At 42.6% G+C, this 23,422-nt stretch overlaps 1 protein-coding gene across 6 annotated transcripts in view; it reads right to left on the bottom strand.

Annotated features, from left to right (window-relative positions):
• Positions 1 to 23,422, bottom strand: part of NCOA2 (nuclear receptor coactivator 2) — a 410,025-nt gene that overhangs the window by 157,821 nt on the left and 228,782 nt on the right. For all 6 annotated transcript variants that reach the window (XR_004538319.1, XM_033933336.1, XM_033933340.1 and 3 more), the window contains exons 10-11: positions 22,060 to 22,207; positions 1,226 to 2,495 (exon numbers count right to left, since the gene is read on the bottom strand). Coding sequence is in view for 5 of the 6 variants with exons in the window: in XM_033933336.1 (XP_033789227.1) it covers positions 1,226 to 2,495; positions 22,060 to 22,207 (1,418 nt within the window). In the remaining variant the exon portion in view is untranslated. The remainder of the gene's footprint in view (positions 1 to 1,225; positions 2,496 to 22,059; positions 22,208 to 23,422) is intronic.

Here is a 23,422-nt window from a genome sequence, read left to right as displayed (position 1 = left end):
TCAAAGAAGGGAAGGGCCAGCTTGCAGCGAATGCACGTCACTGGCCCACAAGCCTTTGCCCGATGTCAGGCCTGACATCAGTTCTGACGTCGGGAGAAGGCTTGTGGGCCGGTGACGTGCAATCGCTGCATGCTGGCCCTTCCCTTCTTTGAGTTGCAGCGCAGCAGCGGGGAGCAGGGAGCAGCGGCGGGCAGCAGTCAGCCCGCGTACCACCAACGAGTGGGTCATTTTAAAAAGGTACACTGGGGTGGGTGGGGGGGTGTTCAAAAAAAGTTACATTCGCTTCATAAGACGCACTGAAATTTCCACCTAATTCTGGGTGGAAAAAAAGTGCATCTTATGAAGAGAAAAATACGGTAGTCATTGCAAAGCAATTCTATAACAGCTTGTACAGTTCAGGAGGCCAACGTGGATTGCCTTGTGTTTTTAAAAATACCTATACAAAGCAGGCAAAAATTGCAGCTCCATACAAAACTCTTTGGGGCTGGTGAAAACATACAGCTAAAGTATGTATACAGATACTCATTTTATAACATACACACATACTTCATGACTCTACCTGTACTCTAAACTCCTCCCCCAAACCTGCGTACACTAGGGTCATGTACAAGAGCATGGTTACCTACTATAGTACATACCTGTATGCAAAGGGCAATTTTACAAGAGGCATTTTATATTTACTGTATTTTTCGGTCTATAAGATGCACCTGACCATAAGACGTGTAGTTCAGAATTTTTTAAATTGGTTTTTCCTCCTCTACAAGTGCGTCTGATGGTCTGGTGCTGGGAAGCCCGAAGCAGCCCGCAGCCTCCCCTGGTACTTTTTAAAACTGGCGGTGGTCCAGTGTGGACGGCTGCCTTTCTCATTGCAGAGCGGTGCATGTGTCGCTCCGTGATTGGCTACCATCAGTTCTCGTGATTCACGAGAAATGACAGCAGCCAATCACAGAGCGGTGTGGGACCAGGCAGGAAGCGCAAAGGTCACGCTCTTGCATTGTGTGCCGCTCTGCAATGAGAAAGACAGCCATCCAGGAGACTGTGCTGAACCGGGGGGGAGAGGTGTATTTGCTCCCTTTTTGGGGGTGGAACAAGTGCGTCTTATGGAACAAAAAAATACGGTACTTAGAAGCAAATACATACAAAATATACCTTAAATATTTACTCCCAAACTTGTATATAAACATCAAACTAAGATAACTATTTTACTCACTCTAAAATTTCATACCTGTACATTAGGTTCAAAGCTTGGCTCTTCCTTCTCTGCTTTTAAAGTTAATTTTATACCGCTGGGAGGGTCATTCTTATCCAACCGGTCCAATTTTGGTGTTATATCTGATAAACTAATATCTTTAGTATCATCCTTATCCAGTAGGTAGCGAAGTAGTGCATTTTCTTTCTTCTTGGGACTCACTGGCTCCTGTTTATTAGTCACCTCTGAACCAGCAGCTGTGCTATTTGACTCCTGATTCAAGTCTTTGCCTGTTGCCTCAGCTGTAAGCTTAGCCAAATCCACAGGAGAAGTGCTGTCCTGCAAGAGTCTGTGCAAAATTTTATGCTTCTCCTTGAGAGAGGTTCCATGTGCTGAAGCAGGTATAGCTCCAAGTGCTAGGCCTCCTGTGGAGTCTTTGTTAACATCTCCCATTGTACTGGGCAAGGATGGAGGTTCCATCTGATCAGATTTTGTAGTGAGCAGTTGCAATAGCTTAGTTTGCCCCTTATTATCAAGCAATCTGTTCTGTCCATCAGTTCTATCACTAGCACCAATCTGTGTCATGCTGCTGTCATTGCTATCTTTCTGTTCTAATGGGCAACTGGTTTCTGCATGTCCAGTTGTACCTTCTGTCTGATCCCCATATAGTCCAAAACACTCCTTAGAGTCCAAGCTTCCCATTTTGCTCAACTGTGGAGGATTCATATTATTAGGAGAATTTTGTAAATTACTCATTTTTAGGTCTGGTGAAGACAATGCAGGCCCTAAGGGAACTCCATGGCCTTCACTGAGAGCCTGAAGTGCATTCAGGGAACTATTATTATAACTATGGCTATTTCCTGTGCTGCTGCAAACTCCCACAGGTGAATGCAAGCTTCCTGCAGGGGAAAATTGACTTTGTGGAATTCGTGGACTACCTACCACTCCTGGACTCACACGATGCCTTGGAGAAAGCATAGAGTTCGTCTGCCCTTGATTTATACTTGGGCTACTCTGTGAAGGACTATTAATTCTGAGTGCATAGTTACTACCCTGAGGAGTGGTTGTTTGCATGCTTGACATATGGTTCATTCCTCCTGAGCCACCAAACCTGTTTACTGGCATGCCCATTTGTTCCTTTGGGCCATTTATGGCAAAATTTATATTGCTACTTATGGTCATATCCTGACCAGGGTTTCCGCTGCACACAGCCTGGTGGGCAGGACTGCTGGATCTAATTGGGTTTAACTGCTTCCCTACTGTCAGTCCAGTTAAATCTTGATTCACTCCACACACATTCTGCTCTCTGTATAAACAAGAAACAAAACAAAGCATACAATTATTGATAAAAATGCTCAAGAAGTTACTAAATTCAAAATTAAACAAATCCTATCCCCACACAAAATACCACACTCTGGAATTCTTTGGCCCTATACTAAAACTCAAGACTATAAAACTATGTGTTTTTATTAAACAGATATCTTTTATTGAGAAACACAAAGTGAATACAACCAGCAAAGTTCACACAACATAAAGCTGGACACAGCTGGACAGGTGCACAGGGTTTCTTCAATGCACCCATACAAAAAGGAACAGAATAGATAGAATCCCTTACCCAAAATTCCCCTCTCCCCTCCGCTCCCATAAAAACCAAAGTCGGATAACAGTATAATTCACGGGTCCAGAATTCCCCTTTCCCCTTTACACAAAGTTTTTAAAAAGGTTTTTTTCTCCCACTGTTCAGATTTCTGCACTCTACGATATTTCAACACAATAACTTTATACTTATCATACCAATGATCCAGTTTATCCACTACCAGGTTCCAGTCAGGTTTAACAGGCTGTTTCCAAGCAGCAGTCAGCAACAGCCTGGGAGCCATGAGCATCAATTTACAAAAGTTAATCTGTCCTTTCTCCATGCTGTCCCCGTTAACAATGCAGCAAGGCCAGTTCCCAGGAAGCAGGAACCAATTTTCCCAAAATCTGTGAGAGTTAAAGACATATCTTTTCTCTCTATAACCCCTTGAAACCTACCTATCTAAGATCTGAAAACTTTGCTGTAATGTCAACCATATGTCCTGTAACTAAATTGTAAACTGCAATGATTCCTAGCAGAAAATTTTGAGACATAAGAAACTGTATGGTATGGTGTAGTAACACAGACCCCAAATCCCTGCACCTTAGCACAGTCCCACCACATATGCAGGTAAATTCCCAATACATCACAACCCTATGAACACTTCCCATCCTCCCCCCAGTCTTTGTCAAAGTACAGGCTTGCAATACCACCACAAGAGGACTTTATATCCAAGTTTTTTGTAAATTTGATAAAACGCTTATCAAAATACTAAGCGTATATCCATTTTCCACCAAAGTTATTGCCAACGCCAGAGATGATATTCCGTTCCCACTTCACAACAGATAACGCCGCCCTAGATCTGCTTCCCAGTCCATCAAATATTTTGAAGATTTACCCCATTGTATATTTAAACATTTATAAATCCCTGAAATTGCCCATTTTTGCAGTTTGAGCCCCAGCAAGATTTCAAATTTAAGTCTTCCCCCTAAGGAGCTTCCCCAGGGAGTCCCAGTGACTGAAGATAGTGTTTAACCTTATAGGTAGTGGAATAGAACTCGAGAGGCTAACCAATACCGAACCATTAACTCCTGAAAAGGGCTGAACCCTCCCCAAAGTAAAATCACAAAATTACCCTGGGCTGAACCCTCCCCAAAGTAAAATCACAAAATTACCCTGCGAGAAGCAATCTCTACCCGAGGTAAACTGGAGATTAAACTGCAATGGAGTAAACCACAATCTCCTTCTCTCAAGTAAAAACCCCTTAACTGCCCTCCATACATTCAAGGTGATCCTGACCAACTGCAAGCCCACCTCTACCCTACCTCCCTGTGGAACTCAAGGTAAATGTATCAAACGGACCTTCCCCACTTTCAACTGCTCTATGTCCACCCATTGTTTACAATCCTGAGTCTGCCATTTAAGAATCACCCTCAATTGAGCTGCCTGGTAATATTTCACTAGATGAGGGACAGCCCGTCTCCCTCCTCTTTTTCCAGATAGAGAATCCTCCTCCCAACTCGAGGACGCCTGGTCAACCAAACAAATAGAAAAGTTTGCCTCTACAAAGATTCTGGAACTGAGCAGCCCACCCAAATTGAGAGGGTCTGAAAGAAAAAAAAGTTAGGGCAAGATCTTCATTTTTACTACCTCAATAAGACCCATCCACAAAAAGCACAATCCATCTCATCTATCCAAGTACCTCCTAACCATATGGAGCACTGGTACACAGTTGAGATCAAACTCAACCCAGGTCTCAACAAATGAACACCTTAATATCACACAGAAGTCAGTAGCAGCCACCAAGAACCCTATGCAAATATGTTACAAGGAGCTCATTACTACTGAGCATTCTGTGTACTGCTCAAAATGGAACGCCCACTTTTTACGGGCAAACTTTTCTGGTAGGTCAGGTGCTGCCGGTAGCTGTTTGTGTGTGTTGTGTGCCTGTATGTCCAGCACAAACACCACATGTACAACAGCATTTACAAAAAAAAAAAAAGCCACAGCTAAGCTGGCAGCCCTGATCTCCCCTGTCACTCATCTGATAAGGGCTCCAGAGTCGTGATCAGCAGAGTTTGCAGGGGAAGCCATGAACAGCTGAGCCATTTTCTTTTCTCCTGCCACTGCTGTTCTCCCTTGCCAACTAAGTTGATCAGGGCTCCAGAGATGCAATCCGCTGAGCCAAGCAGTGGAATCCCTGAAACTCCCCAGAGCCAACGAGGAGAGTAGAGCTGCAATCAGCTGTTATGGCCACTAAATTCAAGCCAATCTATTCTATCCAGTCTAGATCCAGAATCTTATTTTCCATACTATGGGCATTGGTATATACTGTTTCCAGATGTTGTTCCCTCCTCCCCCTTTTCTAAAGAGGTATTTAATGTTTCATTTACCTGAGCGCTTTTATTTACCTGGCCACTTTGATCACCCAGCCCCAAATATAAAGTTACTCACCTGTAGCAGGTGTTCTCAAGAACAGCAGGTATATGTTCTCACATGTGGGTGATGTCATCCACGGGAACCTGGTACAAACAGATATCAAGTCTACTGCACTTTAAGCATTGACCGTACCATGTGTGTGCTGGTGCCATCACGACTGAAAACCCACCTTTTTAATATAGCCTTCAATCCTACTTCCCCACTGCCTACCAACCTAGCCAGCAGATTAACCGTTTCTCTTAACTGTATCCATGACATCCTGTTTGTCTGTCTTGTCTGTTTAGATTGTAAGTTGTTTCAAGCAGGGATGATCTTCTTTGCGACTCTGTACAGCATTGCATACATCTGGTTGCGCTACAGAAATAATAGTAGTTCTAGTAAACTGGCTTGCGAGACCTGCAGTTCAGTAAAAAGCTAACAAGGGAGGTAGGCAGGCTGTAAAAATATATTATACCTGCTGCCTCAAAAAATATCTGCTACAGGTAAGTAACTGCTTTCTCAGAGGACAAGCAGATATAATAATCTCATATGTGGAGCTCCCAAGCTGCCAGGATCATGCCTCTAGGAAGAGGGTTATAGTTAAACATAAGCCTTGCGAAAACCAAAAGGGTTGGAGGGAAAGTTGTCATTGAGAAAGAGAATAAATTTTGTAAAACTGCTTGCTGAAACCAACTGTCCTATATGGAATGGTTCTCCACACAGTAGTGAGAAGTGATACCTATACCCACTATAACCTCCCCAACCCTGAAATGTCCTGTCTAAATTAGATTGTAAGCTCTTCTGAGCAGGGACTGTCTATTGTATGTTAAAATGTACAACACTGTGTACGCCTTTGGGCGCTATAGAAATAATAAACAGTAGTAGTAGTAGTGAGAACCAAGCTGCTGTTTTACAAATGTCCTCAATAGAAGTAAAGTGAAAATGAGTTGTTGAAGTGACTACAGCTTGAACTTTATGAGCAGTGACACAGCCTGCAAGCATCAGTCTAACCTGAGTATATTCGAAGGAGATACAGTCCGCTAGTAAACTGGAGATGGTTCTCTTGGTGTCAGGAACTCCTAAGTCTGTTAGGGTCGAATGACACAGAGTTGAGTGGCATATGAGGCTTAGTGTGATCCAAGTAATAAGCAAGAACACGTTTACAGTCCAAGGTGTTGAGTGCTGCTTCACCAGGGTGAGAATGCGACCTTGGAAAGAAGACTGGTAGATCTATAGACTGGCTGAGGTGAAACTCTTGAGATGACTTTCAGAAGAACTGTAGATGTGTTAGGAGAACCCTATCATGACAGAATCTTGTACAGGGTGGATCAGATACCAGTGCCTGAAGTCCACTGACCCTACATGCAGATATAAGGGCTATGAGGAATAACACTTTGCAAATGCGATGTTTGAGGGAACAAGTTCAGTGTGGTTCAAAATGAGACTTCATGGATAGAACGACATTGAGGTCTCAGGCAATAGAAAGAGGTAAAGTCCTTTTATGAATCTGGATACCAAGGGATGTCAGACAATGGTTTCTTTTCCAACGGGAAATGAAAAGCACAGATAGAACCGAGATGAACTTGTACCAAGGTAGTTTTAAGGCCAGAATTGGAAAAATGAAAAAGGTAATCCAGAATGGATGGCAAAGAACAAGTAATGGGATCTAAAGAGTGGAGGTCACACCAGGCAGTAAAGCGAGTCCATCTGAAACAATAAAATTGCTGTGTAAGCTTTCTGGAAGCTTCAATGACAGCTGATACTGGTGCAGATAGTGTGAAAGCGTCTACTCATTCGGAGTTACCATATTGTGAACGCTAATAAGCATTAATTGGGATGGAGGAGAGCATCTTCGCTCTGTGAAAGCAGTGTTGGTAATAACTGACGTGTGATAGGTTCCTGAACAGTGAGCTGTAGAAGGAGACGGAACCATGGCTGACATGGCCAACAGGGCGTGATTAGAATCATGATGCTCTGATTTTGGCAAAGTTTGAATAGAATTTTCCCAACGAGAGGTATTGGAGGGAATGTACAGAGAAACTTCGCCAGTCCAGCAGAAAGGCATCTGACTCAAGACGACTGGGAGTATAGAGTCCAGAGCAGTAGAGTGGAAGTCTGTTGTTGTGGGGGAAGCAAAAAGATATATTTTGGGGGGGTCTCTCAATCTGAGAAGATCTGTGTAAGGTAGATGTGCTGAGAGACCACTCATGAGTATGAAGGAGTCTACTCAAGTTTGTGTTCTAAGACATTCTGCTTCTCTGCAAGATAAACCACTCTGAGCAGTATGTTGTATACAATTGCCGAAGTACATATTTCCATTGCATCCTGGCTTCGTGCCCTCTTGTTTGTTCAAGTAGAACATGACAACTTGGTTGTCAGTGTGGATGAGGACTATTTGATTTTTGCAAGAGGTGCAGAGGACGTTGCAAATTGCTCACTTTGAGGAGATTAATATGGAGAGTTTTCTTATGAGGAATCCAGGCACTCTTAAGTGTGTGAAGACTATAAAAGATGGGCTCCCCAGCCAAGCATGGAAGCATCTGTGGCAAAAAGCTTCTGATGTGGAGGAGGCAGGAAGGGAGGACTCTGTAAATGGCTGAAAGGAAGCATCCACCACTGTAGGGATTGATGGAGGTCTGAAGTCACTTGTATTATTATTGATAAGAGATTTGTTGGCTTGTGTCCATTGGTTCAAGAGAGTCCATTAAGTAACCTGGAGACATAAGTGTGCAAACTGAGTGATGTGAACCGTTGAAGCCATGTGACATAGAAGTTGTAGCATCTGACGTGCAGTTATGCATGGTTGGGAGGAGATTTTCTGAGACAGGTGAATTAGACTGTTGGCTCTCTGTTGAGCTAGAAAAGTTCAAACTTTATTAGGGTCCAAAAGAGTTCCTATGAACTCCAAGGACTAAGGGCTGGATTCTCAAAACTTACCGTGTCCTTAACGATGGTCGCTAAACTGGATCCAGCCAGTTTAGCATGCCAGTATTTTACCGGCTGATTATCATAACAGCTTACTGTGGTCTTTTCCGAGCTTCCTAGTAGACTCCGACTGCCAGGCAAATATAGTACAACAAGGTCATTAATATGAAAATGATAGTAAAATGGGCTCATTGATATTTAAATGAGCACACTGGGGGATTCTCCATCATCGCTAGGTGATTCTGTGACCTTGTTGTACTACATTTTTGGGCAAACATTTCCAGCAGGGTCTGAGCTGTCATAGTCTTTACTTTCTGGTCAATGCCTGAGTGCTGACTGGCTCAGGTACTGTCAGAAAAGTAAGGCTTGACAGGTCTGACACCCTCCCTCTCCCGTAATAATAATAATAAAAAAAAAGATCCCAATCGCAGGAGGGATTCCCTCTCCCTCCTGCCGCTGGCATTCCCTGCCCCTCCTCGACAACCCCAAAACCTTTAAAATGAAGGAAAGCAGAGGGATAACCACTCCCTTCTGCCACCAGGGATCCCCGTCCCCGACAATCTGCACCTTTAAGATGAAGGCCGGCAGGAGGGATGCCTACTCCCTCCAGCTGGCCTTTTTCTTAAAGGTACAGGAGGCAGAGGGTTTCCGGGAAAGGGGGGGGCGGTGGCAGGAAGGAGTGGGCATCCCTCTTGTCATCCTTCATCTTAAAGGTACGGGCTTGTCAGGGGGTTATCAGGGGGGGAGGGATTAGACCCTAGTGGCAGAAGAATGGACATCCCTCTTGTTGTCCTTCAATTTAAAGGTGTAGGGGGATGGGGATGTCGGCGGCAGAAGTGAATAGGTATCCCTCCTGCCGTTCTTCTTAAATGTGCAGAGGGAGGGGGGCTGTTGGGGGGCGGGGGACCCCAGCAGCAGGAGGGAGTGGGCATCCCTTCTGCTGATCTTGTACAGGGGGTGGGGGAAGCCAGGCAGCAGCAGACAAGGGGGGGTACATTTCCCTTTGATGCTCTCCCTGCCTGTCAGTCAGCTGAGCCAGGACTCTGGGAGACCTGCGGCTCAGTTGATTGGGGCAGAAAGCAACCTTGACAAGAGGGAGAGAGGAGCTGTACCCAACCATTACTCTTCCGAGTAAGTGCCAGGCACAGTTCTTTCCCTCTTTACCGGTGATTCTCTGCACAAATAGTGTGCATATAATTTCCATGTTATTACATTGAGAATCACCCATAAAAAGTCCTCCTCCTCCTACCTCTAGACTGCCCAACAACTTCCAATGTGTGACAAAGCAGAAAAACATTCCTGAAGAAGACACAAATAAGAGATGCATCATGTTTCTTGCTGAGATTTTTTTGTAGAGATGACACAAGGGCAAAGCTGAAGCAAGGTGTTTTGAGGAAAGCTCATAGAAGAGTTGTGTTGAGCATGGCTCCTATGAACTCCAACACTTGAGTGGGTTGAAGATGAGATTTTGAAAAATTTACTTCAAACCCTAGAAGCTGGAGAAAAGCTATGGTCACTTGTGTAACTGAGTGCACTGCTTGAGGCGATGCAGCTTTTATCAACCAATTATCTAGATAAGGAAACACTTGAAACCCGTGGGAGCACAGGGTTGCTACAACCACTGCTAGGTACTTTGTGAATACTCTTCGAGATGAAACGAGGCCAAATGGTAGAACTTTGTATTGACAATGACCTACACGAAAACGAAAAAACTTTCTGTGGTCCGGATGGATGGGAATGTGTGTGTAGGCCTCTTTGAGGTCTAGAGAGCACAGCAAATCGTTTCATTCTAGAAGGGGGTATAGAGACTGCAGGGATAGCATGCAAAACTTCTCTTTGACTAAATATTTTTTGAGAGCTTGGAGATCGAGAATGGGACAAAGACCTCACGTCTTCTTTGGAATTAGGAACTACCTGGAGTAGAACCCCTAATTTTTCTGGGAAGGGTACTGACTCTATGGCATTTAGTTGAAGAAGAGATTCAATTTTCTGACGAAGGGACATCTGTTGAGATGTGAAAGAGAACTCTCTTGGAGGGTTGTTTGGATGAATGGTGATAAAATGAAGAGAGTAACTCTCCTATATGACTTTGAGAACCCAGATGTCTGTGGTAATGAGAGTCTAGTATTGATATAAAATAAGTTGGCCTCTGATGGGTTGGGGAGGTGGCTAAGATAGGGGTATTGCAGCTATGCTCTCTAAAAGCATGTCAAAAAGACTGAGTTGGTTTCTAAGGAGTTGACGTATGAAGCATTTGAGGCTTCTGCGATTTCTGCCTCTTCTGTAGTGGAGACTTGGAAGAGAACAAGGAAAAGGAAGCAGGTCTCTGAGAAGACTTAGATGGCTGAGTCTTAGCCTTGGAGCCCATTAAGGTGCTGCAGCTTTGTTCAAGTCGTGTAAGTCTTTGGGTGGAATCCTGAACTTTGTTCCCAAATAGTTCTTCACCAAGACAGGGAATATTCGCTAAACGATCTTGAATATTAATGTCCATGTCAGAGACTCGCAACCATGCAAAATGTCTCATAGTAATAGTCAAAGCCAATGCTGTGAATGTCACATCAAATGCATCGAAAGTTGATCTGGATAGAAACTTTCTGGAGTAGGCTATGAATAGTCTCCTGGAACTCTGGAAGACATTCAGATGGGATATATTGTTCAAAACCAGCCAACTTCTTTATGAGTTGTTTAAGATAGAATGGCATATAAAAGTTTTAACTGAGAAGAACTCTGTTGTTCAAAATAGAGTTCTGGAAAAGGCGGTGCCCAAACTTATCCATGATGCACCCTTCATGTTCTGGTGGTACAGTACTCTTGTGCTGGAGGATTTTTTAAGAGTGGATTCAACCAGCAAAAACTGATATAGTAATTGTGGCTTATCAAACCAGAACAAGACAGAACGACTACAGAATACTTTCTTGGAACTATGGTAAGGGTGAGAGGAGTCTCCCAATTCTTAAAACAAGTAGACTGCAAAGAGGCAATTTGAGAAGCTCTTTAGGAGGTTCATCAAAATCCTACCCCTTGAGGTGTTCTGCTCTGGGTTCAATGTCTGACTCCAGTTTAACAGGCAAAGCTTTCTCCATCTACCCGATAAATTTAGTGAAAGAACGTCCTTCTGGAGGAGATCTGAGTCTTGGCAGTGGAGGAGATGTATCTGATGGGATGCCATATGATCTGGAGCAGATAATGTGGGTTCAAGATCAGAATCGGTGTTTTGTTCAGAAAGATCAGAATCAACATCTGCAATTCCAAAAAATTCTCTATAGGAAGGAGAAAAAGGATGCTTCCTAGTCTGAGGAGTACAATGACTGTGAAAGCGTCGAGAAGAACTCCTTTGATGACGTTAGTACTGGTCCGATGAAGATGACGAAAATCGACATTGAGAATGTCTAGATCTTGATTTATGTCGAGATGAACGTGAATCAGTATCGCGAGTTGCTCGCTTGGATGTAGAGGAGCAAGCATCAGTACCATAGGATCTTGATGTCTGTTAATGCCTTGACAGAGAGCTGGATTTGATACCCTTGGGCCTCGATGTGTCATGCTCAGGCTGGGCCAGTATCGAGGGAATCAATGTAAGCATCGGTGCCGCATGCAGCTTAAAAAGATCACCGAGCTCCCTCTAAAAACTCTTTCATTTGGTCCTAGAAGGACTGCACTGGTACCACTGGTTCAACAGCCTGTACTATCGGTGCTGCAGGGTGTCGAGGGGTAGGTAATCTCATTGAGGAAGCACGTCTCAAAGGAGACATAGCCTACACAAAAGAAAATCAATGATGGCGTTGACGCTTGGCATACAGTGAGGAACTTGTTGTGGAAATTGCCTGCGATGCTTGTTGCAAAGAGGACGGCTTCTTAGCAGGTTTACACAATACAGGAATGACGTCCGATGTTAAGGGAGTTGTTGATGCTGGTACCATCTGTATCGGTGGTAATTTTTCTCCGGAGGCTATGCAAGGCAAAACAGCTTCTCTTGCTGGATGCGTCAAGCCTTAAGAGTGTGTTTTTGGAAAATAGAACAGTGAACACAAGTGTCTACTCTATGCTCCTGCCCGACAGTGAATTCACCAACTGTGAGGGCCAGTGATGGAGATGGGCTTTTGGCAATGAGTGAACTTTTTGAACCCGCTAGAAGGCCTCGACATGTGAGGAAAAATCTTGGCTGCAAGGTTAAAAAACACAATGGTTGCACCACGAGAAAACCAGTGAGAAAAAACACAGAGAAAGGCCCGAAGGCCCAATTGGAGAAGAAAAGATTACTGTATCAGAATGAAAATGAAAGAAAACTGAGCCGAAAGACAAAGTATGTTGACTGAGAAGGAAATGCAATTTGGACATAACCAAAAACCAACTTCTTCGCTCTATGGAAAACGAAGAACTGAGGAACCATGAGCTGGCATCGGGCGGGAAGGCCCTCGTGCATGAGGGCTTTCTCGAAGCTTCTTAAGTTAAAGTGACAGTACACTTTTAGCACTGTCCGTACCGGGCTCTATGGGTAACATCACCAACATGTAAGAATATGCTGCCTGCTTGTCCAAGGATAAAATGAATCTAGCCAAGTACTTCCTGGCTGCCAACAAGTTCTTAATCAGGTGTTGAATTGGTTTTAGATGGTCAGAAGGAAGTTCAAAGCTTGGCAACTGCTTTATAAAAGACTTTAAATATTCTTGAAAATAAGCGCAAGATACAGGTCCAGGTTAGGGATCCAAGGGATAAAATTGGAGATTAGTCTAATGAGGAAGGTTGTTAATTAAGTTTCAGCTGAGATGTTGTTAATCTGTTAGTATTATTTCTTAATTTTGTTGTGCCTCTTTTTCCTAATAATTTTCTCCCTATTTAATTTGAAGACTTATAGGGGATTTAGCTATATGACTTTTCCTAATGCATGATTTGCATAATTTTATGTTTGTATTATTTTTGCTTGTAATAGCTGTTTCTTGAGGCATGTAATATGTTATAAACCGTTGGCACAATGCGCGGCAGCGGCAAAGAAAGCAAATAGAATGTTAGGCATGGTAAAGAAAGGAATCACGAGTAGATTGGAGAAAGTTATAATGCCGCTTTATAGGACAATGGTCAGACCACACTTGGAATACTGTGTCCAACATTGGTCTCCCAACCTAAAGAAGGATATAAAACTGCTGGAGAGGGTGCAGAGACGAGCAATGAAGCTAATAAAAGGTATGGAGAACTTGGAATACGAGGAACGACTTAAGAGACTGGGATTGTTCTCCCTTGGGAAAAGGAGACTGCGAGGGGATATGATCGAGACTTTCAAAATACTGAAAGGAATCGACAAAATAAAGCAGGAAAAAAAAATTATTTAGAATGTCCAATGTGACACGGACAAGAGGACATGGACTGAAGCTGGGGAGGGACAAGTCCAGGACAAATATCAGGAAGTTCTGCTTCATGCAACGAGTGGTGGACACCTGGAATGCTCTCCCAGAGGAGGTTATTGCGCAATCCACCGTTCTAGGATTTAAAAGCAAACTATATGCACATCTCCTTAAGAGAGGCATAGAGGGATATGGATGACTAAAATTACGCCAGGTGTACACCTGACTGGGCCTCCGCATGTGCGGATTGCCGGACTTGATGGACTGAAGGTTTGATCCGGAGACGGCAGTTCTTATGTTCTAAAAAGAAAGAAACTAAATAAATAGGCGTGTAGAATTGGTAGACCAATTTTCTATTGGTAAGCATGGATCCCTGAAACAGACATCTGCCAAACTTATCCAGGGTTCTGGCCTCTCTGCCTGGTGGAGTGTTAGCATATGAGTAAGAGCTATTAGCATGCTTTAGTGCAGACTCCACAACCAAAGACTGATGCTGAAGTTGAAGTTTATCAAAGCCAAGTCTATATTCTGTAGAGAGAGTCTAGTTTATGGGAAGCCACAGATGGTAAGAGGGGTCTCCCAGTTTTTAAATAGAGCATCTTTCATGACTTTGTGGAGTGGAACTCTGATATACTCTTTAGGCTATTCCTCAATCTAGGAATTCCATTGTCTCTGCAAAAGTCCTCATGCTCCATTCTGATAGGCAGAATTTGACCCATCTGGTGCACAAAGCTTGTAAAAGATAAGCTTTCAGGTAGAGATCTCCGTCATGGAGGAATTGGAGAAGGATCAGATGGAATACTATAAGATTCAACTGCAGAGTAGTCAGGGAGGTTGTCACTGGAGCGTGATGATAGATCAGAATCTGATTTGAAGTATTCCCTTCTATAAGACTGTGAAGCATAGCATCGAGTCAAGCATTGCTATGAGCATCAGGAACTCATCGAGGAGAGGTGAATCCGCTCCCTCAATGATGATGCATGTGTTGAGTGCCTCCTGGATGTCAACGCTCAACGTTGAGAAAGAGTCCTGAAGCACTGTCTGTAACAAAGCGCTGACACATCCTCAGGCTGGGCTGAAGCTAGCGTGGAGGCCACAAGAGCCTAAGTAAGCTGCGATTGCAGTAGCCCTGCAAACTTTTGTTAAAGTAATCCTTGAAGATGCTCTTGTATCGATGGCACTGGTACCAATGAAGGCAAATGTACAGAAGGGTGTCGAGGCATTCGGGACATCAATGTCAAGGCACGCCTTTGAGAAGACACCAGCTGGAGAGAAGGTGTTTGGTCCTCTGTGTGCTGATACTTAGATTGCATCAAGGTAGTTGAAGCCTGGGAAGATACTGAGGCAAGTCAGTGCTGCTTAGTTTTCTTACATGGTTCCTCCGATGCAAGTTGAACCAACAATGAAGTAGATTCCTGGTGCCGTGTCGACTTGGAACAATACAACATCGATGCAGTAAGTGCAGGGGTTGATGCCGGTGTAGATGGAAGTTCAGGTTCAGAATCCCTGGTCATGCTCCATGTCTCCGATACAGTACCAAAGCACTTCTCAAATTGAAGTTTATGGACCTTCAGAGACCTCTTCTGCATACGAGAGCAGAGGGGACAAAAAAAATCCCTATGCTCAGGAGCAAGACACTGAACACACCAGTTGTTTGGGTCAGTGCCTTAAATGGTCCTTTTTTACTGAGTGCATCTCCTGAAGCTGCCAGGTACTTTGGACATTGAGGGGAAAACTGCTAATGCAAAATCAAAGGGGAGCTTGAGAAAAATTAAAGCCAAAAATAGCTTGATGTTCCCAGAACAGGGAAAAGATTAAAGTAGCCTGAAAGTCAAAAACATTTGAAAAACTCAACTAAGAGTTGCTCCTCTTTCCTCTGACCTAAACCCTCTACTCCTCCTTTCTCCATTTCAGTAAATAATTCTGTCATTGTTCCAGTCTCCTCTGCTCGCAACCTTGGAGTGATCTTCAATTCCAACCTCTCATTTTCTACGCACATCCAACAAGCTGCCAAGACCTGTCACTTCTATCTCTTCAATATCACCAAAATTCACCCCTTCCTCTCTGAGCACACTACCCGGACCCTTGTCCACGCTATCGTAACCTCACGCTTAGATTACTAACTGGTATCCCGCAGTGTCGCCTCTACTCCTTGCAATCTGTGCAAAACTCTGCTGAAGGACTCATCTTCTACCAACCTCGCTACGCTCATGTCGCCCCTCTCCTTAAGTCACTTCACTGGCTCCCTATCTGCCATCACATAGTTTAAGATCTTATGCTGACCTACTAGTGTGTTCATTCTGCTGCCCCTCAATATCTCTTCTCGCTTCTCTCTCCTTATAAACCTCCCAAAGAACTCCGTTCCTCAGATAAACCACTCTTAGCTGTACCCTTCTCCTCCACTGCCAATTCCAGACTTTGATCCTTTCATCTAGCTGCCCCCTATGCCTGGAATAAATTACCTGAGTTTGTCCATCAATCTCCTTCCTTTGTTTAAAAGCAGACTCAAAACCCACCTTTTTGATATAGCCTTCAATCCTTAACCCTACTCCTCTGCCCTCCAACCCAGCCAGCTGATTAACCATTCCCCTTAACTATATCCATGACATCCTATTTGTCTATCCTGGCTGTTTAGACTGTAAGCTCTTTCGAGCAGGGACTGTTTTTCTTCTTCTTTGTGACTCTGTGCAGCGTTGCCTGCGTCTGGTAGCATTATATAAATAATTAACAGTACAGTAGTAGTAGAATTTAAAAGAAAGCAACAAATGAGAAAAACTGAAGAAAAAACTAAAGGGCAGAGCACAGCTTCTTAGCTCTGTAGAAAACTAAAAACTGCAGGTCCTGTGAGATGACATCAAGCGAGAAGGCACCAGCATACTCACAGTATGGGTAGTGCTTAAAATTTAAAGTGACAGTACACTTGGTATCAGTCCATACCGGGTTCCATGGATGATGTCACCCATATGTGAGATTATACCTGCTAGTCCTTGGAGAATACAGTTTATAAAATTCTAGTATATACAAAATTCATTTAAAAACATCAAAGTTATAAATGTACAGGAAGCAAGTCTCTTTCAATTAAAAAAGCAAGCAAAGGAATTCAATAGTTGAGTGAACTAGATCATAGGCAGCATGGTAAACAATCACTTTATTGAACAAACACCCATAGTGAGGCTGTGTTCGGCAAATGCCTGCTTCAGGGTTGGAAGTATGTCTATAAAAACAATAGAAGCAACACATGTAACTGTACCACACACCATATATAAACACATTTTATGCATAAGTAAACAAAATAGATAAATATATATATATATATATATATATATATATATATATATATATATATATAAACACTAATGTAGTTGCCATGACAATTTGTAATTCTAAGATCTACATATGCATAGAACAGAATACTACCTTCTAACATGGCAACTTTATAAGTTTGACGGTATTTTGCTAAAGAATTTAGCTGACGGCAGTGCACCACTATCTTTTTAGTTGGCTTTATAACAGATTCAATTTATATTCAAATCATCAAAATTTATGAATGCTATGTGAGGTAATAATCATGTCTTTCATTAAACTCTGACACAGTTTATGAGTACACTTATGGACATAGTAACACTAAATGACAGCTGATAAAAATCTGAATGGTCTATTCAGTTGTCCCAATATTCAATTCATAATTAATCTAACAATGAATGTGATAAATACTTGATCATTGTCTTTTTGGGGGGGACATTTCTGGGACATACAACTGTTGAAGTTCGCCCGGCACTGTCCAGGTTCCAACTACTGGAGTTATCCTCAAAACTACTACTATTATTAAAATCCACTTCAGCCTGTCCAAATCCATCTTGTCATTTGTGAGCTAGACCGTAAGATAGTCTGCCAGACACTATCCTCATGTTCCAATTATTGGAGTTTCCGTAGATACTCTTTCTAGCCCATCCTAAACTGGATTGCCATATACAGGACACAAGACCATACAAATCTAGTTCTTCACAGCAGGAGTTACCACTTAAGCACTACTTGGCACATATGTACAACCATTTAAGTTTTATCTTTTATACCATAAAGTTTCTTTGACTTAGTACACCTGCAATGCTACAACTTATTGTATTTATTAGTCAACAACTTTTTTTTAACCAGACAACTCAGGAAGTATACTGCACTTAATTTAAATGGCAAAAGTTGTTTGGGTACTCTGAAAACTTGATGTTCTGATTAAAAAATAGTTTTCTGTGCTATGTGAAACATAGACATAGAAACATGATGGCAGATAAAAGTCCAAATGGCCCATCTAGTCTGCTCATCCACAGTAACCATTATCTCCTTCTCTATCTGAGAGATCCCACGTGCCTATCCCAGGCCCTATTGAATTCAGACAAAGTCTCTGTTTCCACCACCTCTTCCAGGAGACTGTTCCACGCATCTACTATCCTTTCCATAAAAAAGTATTTCCTCTTGTTTTATAATATAATATATATATATATTACCACAAATTGTACGTTCTATATTCTTTAGGTTGGATATTAAATAGTAACATAGTAAATGACAGCAAATAAAGATCAGAACGGTCCATCCAGTCTGCCCAAGTCATACTCATTATATAGTCATGGTTAAATTGTCTTAATATTTCTGAGCAATAGACCATAGATGTCAACCTGGTACTGTCTTTAGGTTCCCACTGCTAGAGTCGCTATTGAAGCCCACTCCAGCCTATCCTAATCATCCTGTCACTCCAAATTTTTTCAAAGCCCTCCCCAGATCATCCCAAACCAAATCACCATATATGGAACACAGACCATACAGGATTGCCCAGTACCAGCCTTAGTTCATTTTATACCATTTATTTTCTAATTAGAGATCCTCTGATTGTAAACTGCTTAGATAACTTTGATAAGCGGTATGTAAATACCTAAATAAATTTTTAAAATCCCACACTTTTTTGAATTCTGTCACCGTTTTCATCTTCACCACTTTTCTAAGGAGGGCATTCCAGGCATCTCCCACCCTCTGCGTGAAAAAGAATTTCCTAACATTACTCCTAAGTCTGCCATACCACAACCTCAATTCATGCCCTCTAGTTTTACCATTTTCCTTTCTCTGGTAAAGATTTGTTTCATATCTCCTCCGTCTCTCCCCTTGAATACACATATTCAAGTCTTCAGATCTCTTCTTGTATGTCTTTTGGCACAAGCCCCATACCATTTTTGTCACTTTTCTCAGGACCACTTCAAGTCTTTTTATATCTTTAGACAGATATGACCTCCAAACCTGAACCAAGTACAGCAGCTAGGGCTTCACTAACGACTTGTACAGGGGCATCAAGACCTCTTTTCTTCTGCTATTATGCCTCTTTCTATACAGCCCAGCATCCAGCAACAGCAACCACCTTGTCATACTTGTTTCGTTGCCTTCAGATCCTCAGACACTATCATCCCAAGGTCTCTCTTCCCATTCATGCATATCAGCCTCTTACCTCTCAGCATATTTATTCAATTTTCTATACCGTTTTCCCAGGGGAGCTCAAAATGGTTTACATGCAATTATTCAGGTACTCAAGCATTTTTCCCCGTCTGTTCCAGCAGGGTCAGAATCTATCTAATGTACCTGGGGCAATAGGGGGATTAAACAACTTGCCCAGGATCACAAGACACAGCGTAGGTTTGAACCCACAAACTCAGGTTGCTGAGGCTGTAGCTTTAACCACTGCAAAACAACAAAATGATTGTGGAACAGAAGATCAGTTAAAGCAACAGTAGTTAAAGCAACAAAATCCAAATAGCACCAAAAGATTCCACAATGGAAATGAAGCAGCAAAACAACAAAATGATTGTGGAACAGATGATCAGATGTACCAGTTTGTAGTTTAAATAACTTAAAAACAATCCACAAAGAATAGAAACATAGAAGATGACGGCAGAAAAGGGCTACAGCCCATCAAGTCTGCCCACTCTGCTTACCCACCCCCTGTCTATGCCCTAATGACCCAATTTCCTTATCTTGACCCTCGTAGGGATCCCACATGGGTATCCCATTTATTCTTAAAGTCTGGCACGCTGTCTGCCTCGATCACCTGCACTGGAAGCTTGTTCCAATGATCAACCACTCTCTCTGTGAAGAAATACTTTCTGGTGTCGCCATGAAATTTTCCGCCCCTGAGTTTGAGCGGGTGCCCTCTTGTGGCCGAAGGTCCCTTGAGAAAGAAAATATCATCTTCCACTTCGACACGTCCCGTGAGGTACTTAAATGTTTCAATCATGTTTCCCCTCTTCCTACGTTCCTCAAGAGTGTAGAGCTGCAATTTGTTCAGTCTCTCTTCGTACGAGAGACCCTTGAGCCCCGAGATCATCCTGGTGGCCTTCCGTTGAACCGATTCAATTCTGTGCACATCTTTACTGTAATGTGGCCTCCAGAATTGCACACAGTACTCCAGATGAGGTCTCACCATGGCCCTGTACTACGGCATTATGACTTCAGGCTTTCGGCTGACGAAACTTCTATTGATACAACCCAATATCTGTATACAGTCATAAGTGACCCACAAGATAAAGACCAAATAAAGTATAAAATACAAATGTCTCAACTCGGGCCATGTTTCAGCAAAACCAAATGCCTTCATCAGGGGTCTTATAGAGTCCCTGGCTGTCTTAAAATATAAAACCATGAAAGCCACAAAAATTCCAAGTAGTTTAAAAGGCTACAAACGAACAGCACACCAGCTTACATTGGAGGTTTGTGTGCTGTGAGGTTCATTTGTAGCCTCTTAAACTACTTGTATTTTTTGTGACTTTCATAGTTTTATATTTAAGACAGCCAAGGACTCCATAAGATCACTGATGAAGGCACTTTATTTTGCTGAAACACAGCTCTTGTTGGGTCATTTGTATTTTATACATCATTTGGTTTTCTTATGGGTCACTTGTGACTGTATACATCCTTTGTGAATTGTTTTTAAGTTATTTAAACTACAAACTGGTACATCTGATCATCTGTTCCACAATCATTTTGTTGTTTTGCTGCTTCATTTCCATTGTGGAATCTTTTGGTGCTATTTGGATTTTGTTGCTTTAACTACTGCACCACACTCTCCCCCTACAGTTCCCTCGGATTTTTGCTTCCCAAGTACAGCACTTTGCACTTCTTCGCATTGAATTTTACTTGCCAAACATTAGACCATTCTTCTAACTTTTGCAGATCCTTTTCATGTTTTCACTCCCTCCGGGGTATCCACTCTGTTTTCATTCATAGAGTTCATAAATTAATTTTAATTTTGCAGCAGTCTCTTCTGCACAGCAAGTAGGCATGCATTCTAATTTCATTGACATTCTTTATTTGATAACTTTGGTTTAATAGTTATCTTATTGGAAGATTTCTGCAAAGCATTTATTTACAATGTACATGGCTAGTGCATTACTTTTTATATGTTTTTGTCCTTAGGACACTTATACCTTAGAAGGAACAAATACAGTGAACTAGGTTGATTTTGTACATGTGTTAATGAAATAAGGGTATGTGAACATTTGTGCTTATGTGTGTATATATTTCATTACCTATCCATATCTAAGTATATCTATATACTTTTTTAAAAACTTTATTGATGTATTTGGAAAATACAATTATATATGGTGTGCAGTATGATTATATATGTTATATATTCATAAGACAATACCTACAAACTTCTACCCCTGACAATTGTTCACCAAAAACATGGCCATGTTGCATTTAAGTTCAATAAAGTGATTGTTTACCTTACTGCTACCTTACCGCTGATGGTCCAGTTCATTCATCATCCAACGCCACTGCTTGCTATATTATTCCGTTGGCTTGATCTTCTACATCTGACTTCTCTTTCCATTAAAAGGAAATTCTGGAACAAAGAGTTACAGGATGAGGGTATCAGGAAAAAGACCAAGTAATCTAAAAAAAAATTATTTGCAGAAAGGGAGGTAGATGTGTTCAGTGGGGGAAATGGTGGGGACAAGGACAAGAGCAGAGGATCTCTTAGGGAAAATGACTGTAGAGCTTAGATGAAGGTATCAATGGGCAGATTAGATGAAACATATTGTCTTCATCTGCCTTTATTTTTCTGTTTCCATATTTCTATAAATGATGCCATATTTCTACGAAATGGGACCAGGCAGTGAAGTCAGAGGGAAAGCAGAGGCCAGCGTGGGCAACAGGTTGAAAATGCTGCTTGCAATGGCGAAGCGTTTAAGAGGTATGGGGAAGGGGCGGAAGTGAAGAAGAGGGCTGGGGGGAAGGGCACCACCACCCCAAGTGCCTCATACTCTCGCTACACCACTGCCTGAGTGAATAAATTGAACACTCAAATCTTAAAAGTACTATTCTGCAATGGTTAAAATTTGCAACTGTGCCTACTAAATCAATTGTATACAAACAAATTAAGATCAAGAATTCAACCAAATTTCAAAAATGGAAAGAAAATCCAGTAAAATATTTACACTGTATTATCAATATGGAAAAAATATTCTTGATCTTAAAGATAATGCAGAAATAAATATTCTTGATCTTAAAGATAATGCAGAAATAAGACCAGTTAACTGCTGAAAGAATAAAAAAATAAAATGCATATGTGAATTTACCTTTGGAGCATGTGTAACGATATTACAAGCTGAGGTTCACTAGTAGTCTGAGAGCGGATGAGCTTGCTCTTCGTTTGGGCAGCAACAATGGTGCCATCAGACAAAGAAAAGCGATATACAGGACTTAATACCAGCCCCTGTCTCAGCACTGTAAGCAGAAGCCAGGAAAAAAAAAACACTTACACAAAGTACTAACAGTTTAGTGCACATAAATATTCAACTCAGTCTACTGGACTCTCTTCAGCAATGTAGCAAGCAGAATTCTAAGTGCCACTGAAAACTGGCCCAATAGTAGAAAATATAAAAAGAAATAAATTAAAGTTTCAAGTTTATTTAGATCTTGATATAATACCGCACATTAGATATTTGAGTGGTTTACAATTTATAAGTACCGTATTTGCCGGCGTATAAGACGACTTTTCAGTACCTTAAAATCCTCCCCAAAGTCGGGGGTCGTCTTATACGCCGGGTACTGTTTTACATGTACTTACTTTACATTACAGAGCTGCACGGGGACGCCCCTAGGGTCGCGGGGATCCCGTGGGGACGCCCCCTAGGGTCACGGGGATCCCATGGGGACGCCTCCGAGGGTCGCGGGGCTCCTGCGGGGCTGGATGCTCAGTCTTCTGGATGTACGCGGCTCTTCTTCTCCCTACCTTCTCTGCTTGCAGCACAGAGCCGAACGGAAGTCTTCCCGACGTCAGCGCTGACGTCGGAGGGGAGGGAGGGCTTAAACAAAGCTTAAACAAAGCCCTCCCTCCCTCTGACGTCAGCGCTGACGTCGGGAAGACTTCCGTTCGGCTCTGTGCTGCAGGCATGGCAGGTAAGGAGAAGGAGAGTAGCCTCGCGGTACCAAGAGAGAGGGGCGGCCGCCCCGCCCCGGTTGCAGCACAGCCGGCCAGGTTCCCTTACTTTTGTGGCACTTCCCCGACCGACCGATAACAGCCCGGGTCCGACAATCCTCCCTGCCCTGTAGCCGCGAATCTAAATACCTTCTTACAGCAGCTGTAAGAAGGTAATTTAGATTCGCGGTTAAGGGCAGGGAGGTTTGTCGGACCGGGGCTGTTGTCGGTCGGTCGGGGAAGTGCCACAAAAGTAAGGGAACCTGGCCGGCTGTGCTGCACCCGGGGCGGTAGAGAAGGTGTGCAGAAGAAGGGGTAGTCTTATACGGCGAGTATAACACAAAACTATTTTTTAACTAAAAGTTGGGGGGTCGTCTTATACGCCCAGTCGTCTTATACGCCGGCAAATACGGTATATTAAATTAATAGTAAAAACAATTGGGGTAACAAGACAAGGGACAAATGAAGGAAGGTACAGGAAGCCCATATGGAAAATAAGGAAAGAAAAACATTTCATAATA

This window comes from Geotrypetes seraphini, chromosome 2, assembly GCF_902459505.1.
Source record: "Geotrypetes seraphini chromosome 2, aGeoSer1.1, whole genome shotgun sequence".
Taxonomy (NCBI): Eukaryota; Metazoa; Chordata; class Amphibia; order Gymnophiona; family Dermophiidae; genus Geotrypetes; species Geotrypetes seraphini.
The sequence above is the reverse complement of the archived record's forward strand: the minus strand, read 5'-3'. Positions and strand labels throughout refer to the sequence as shown.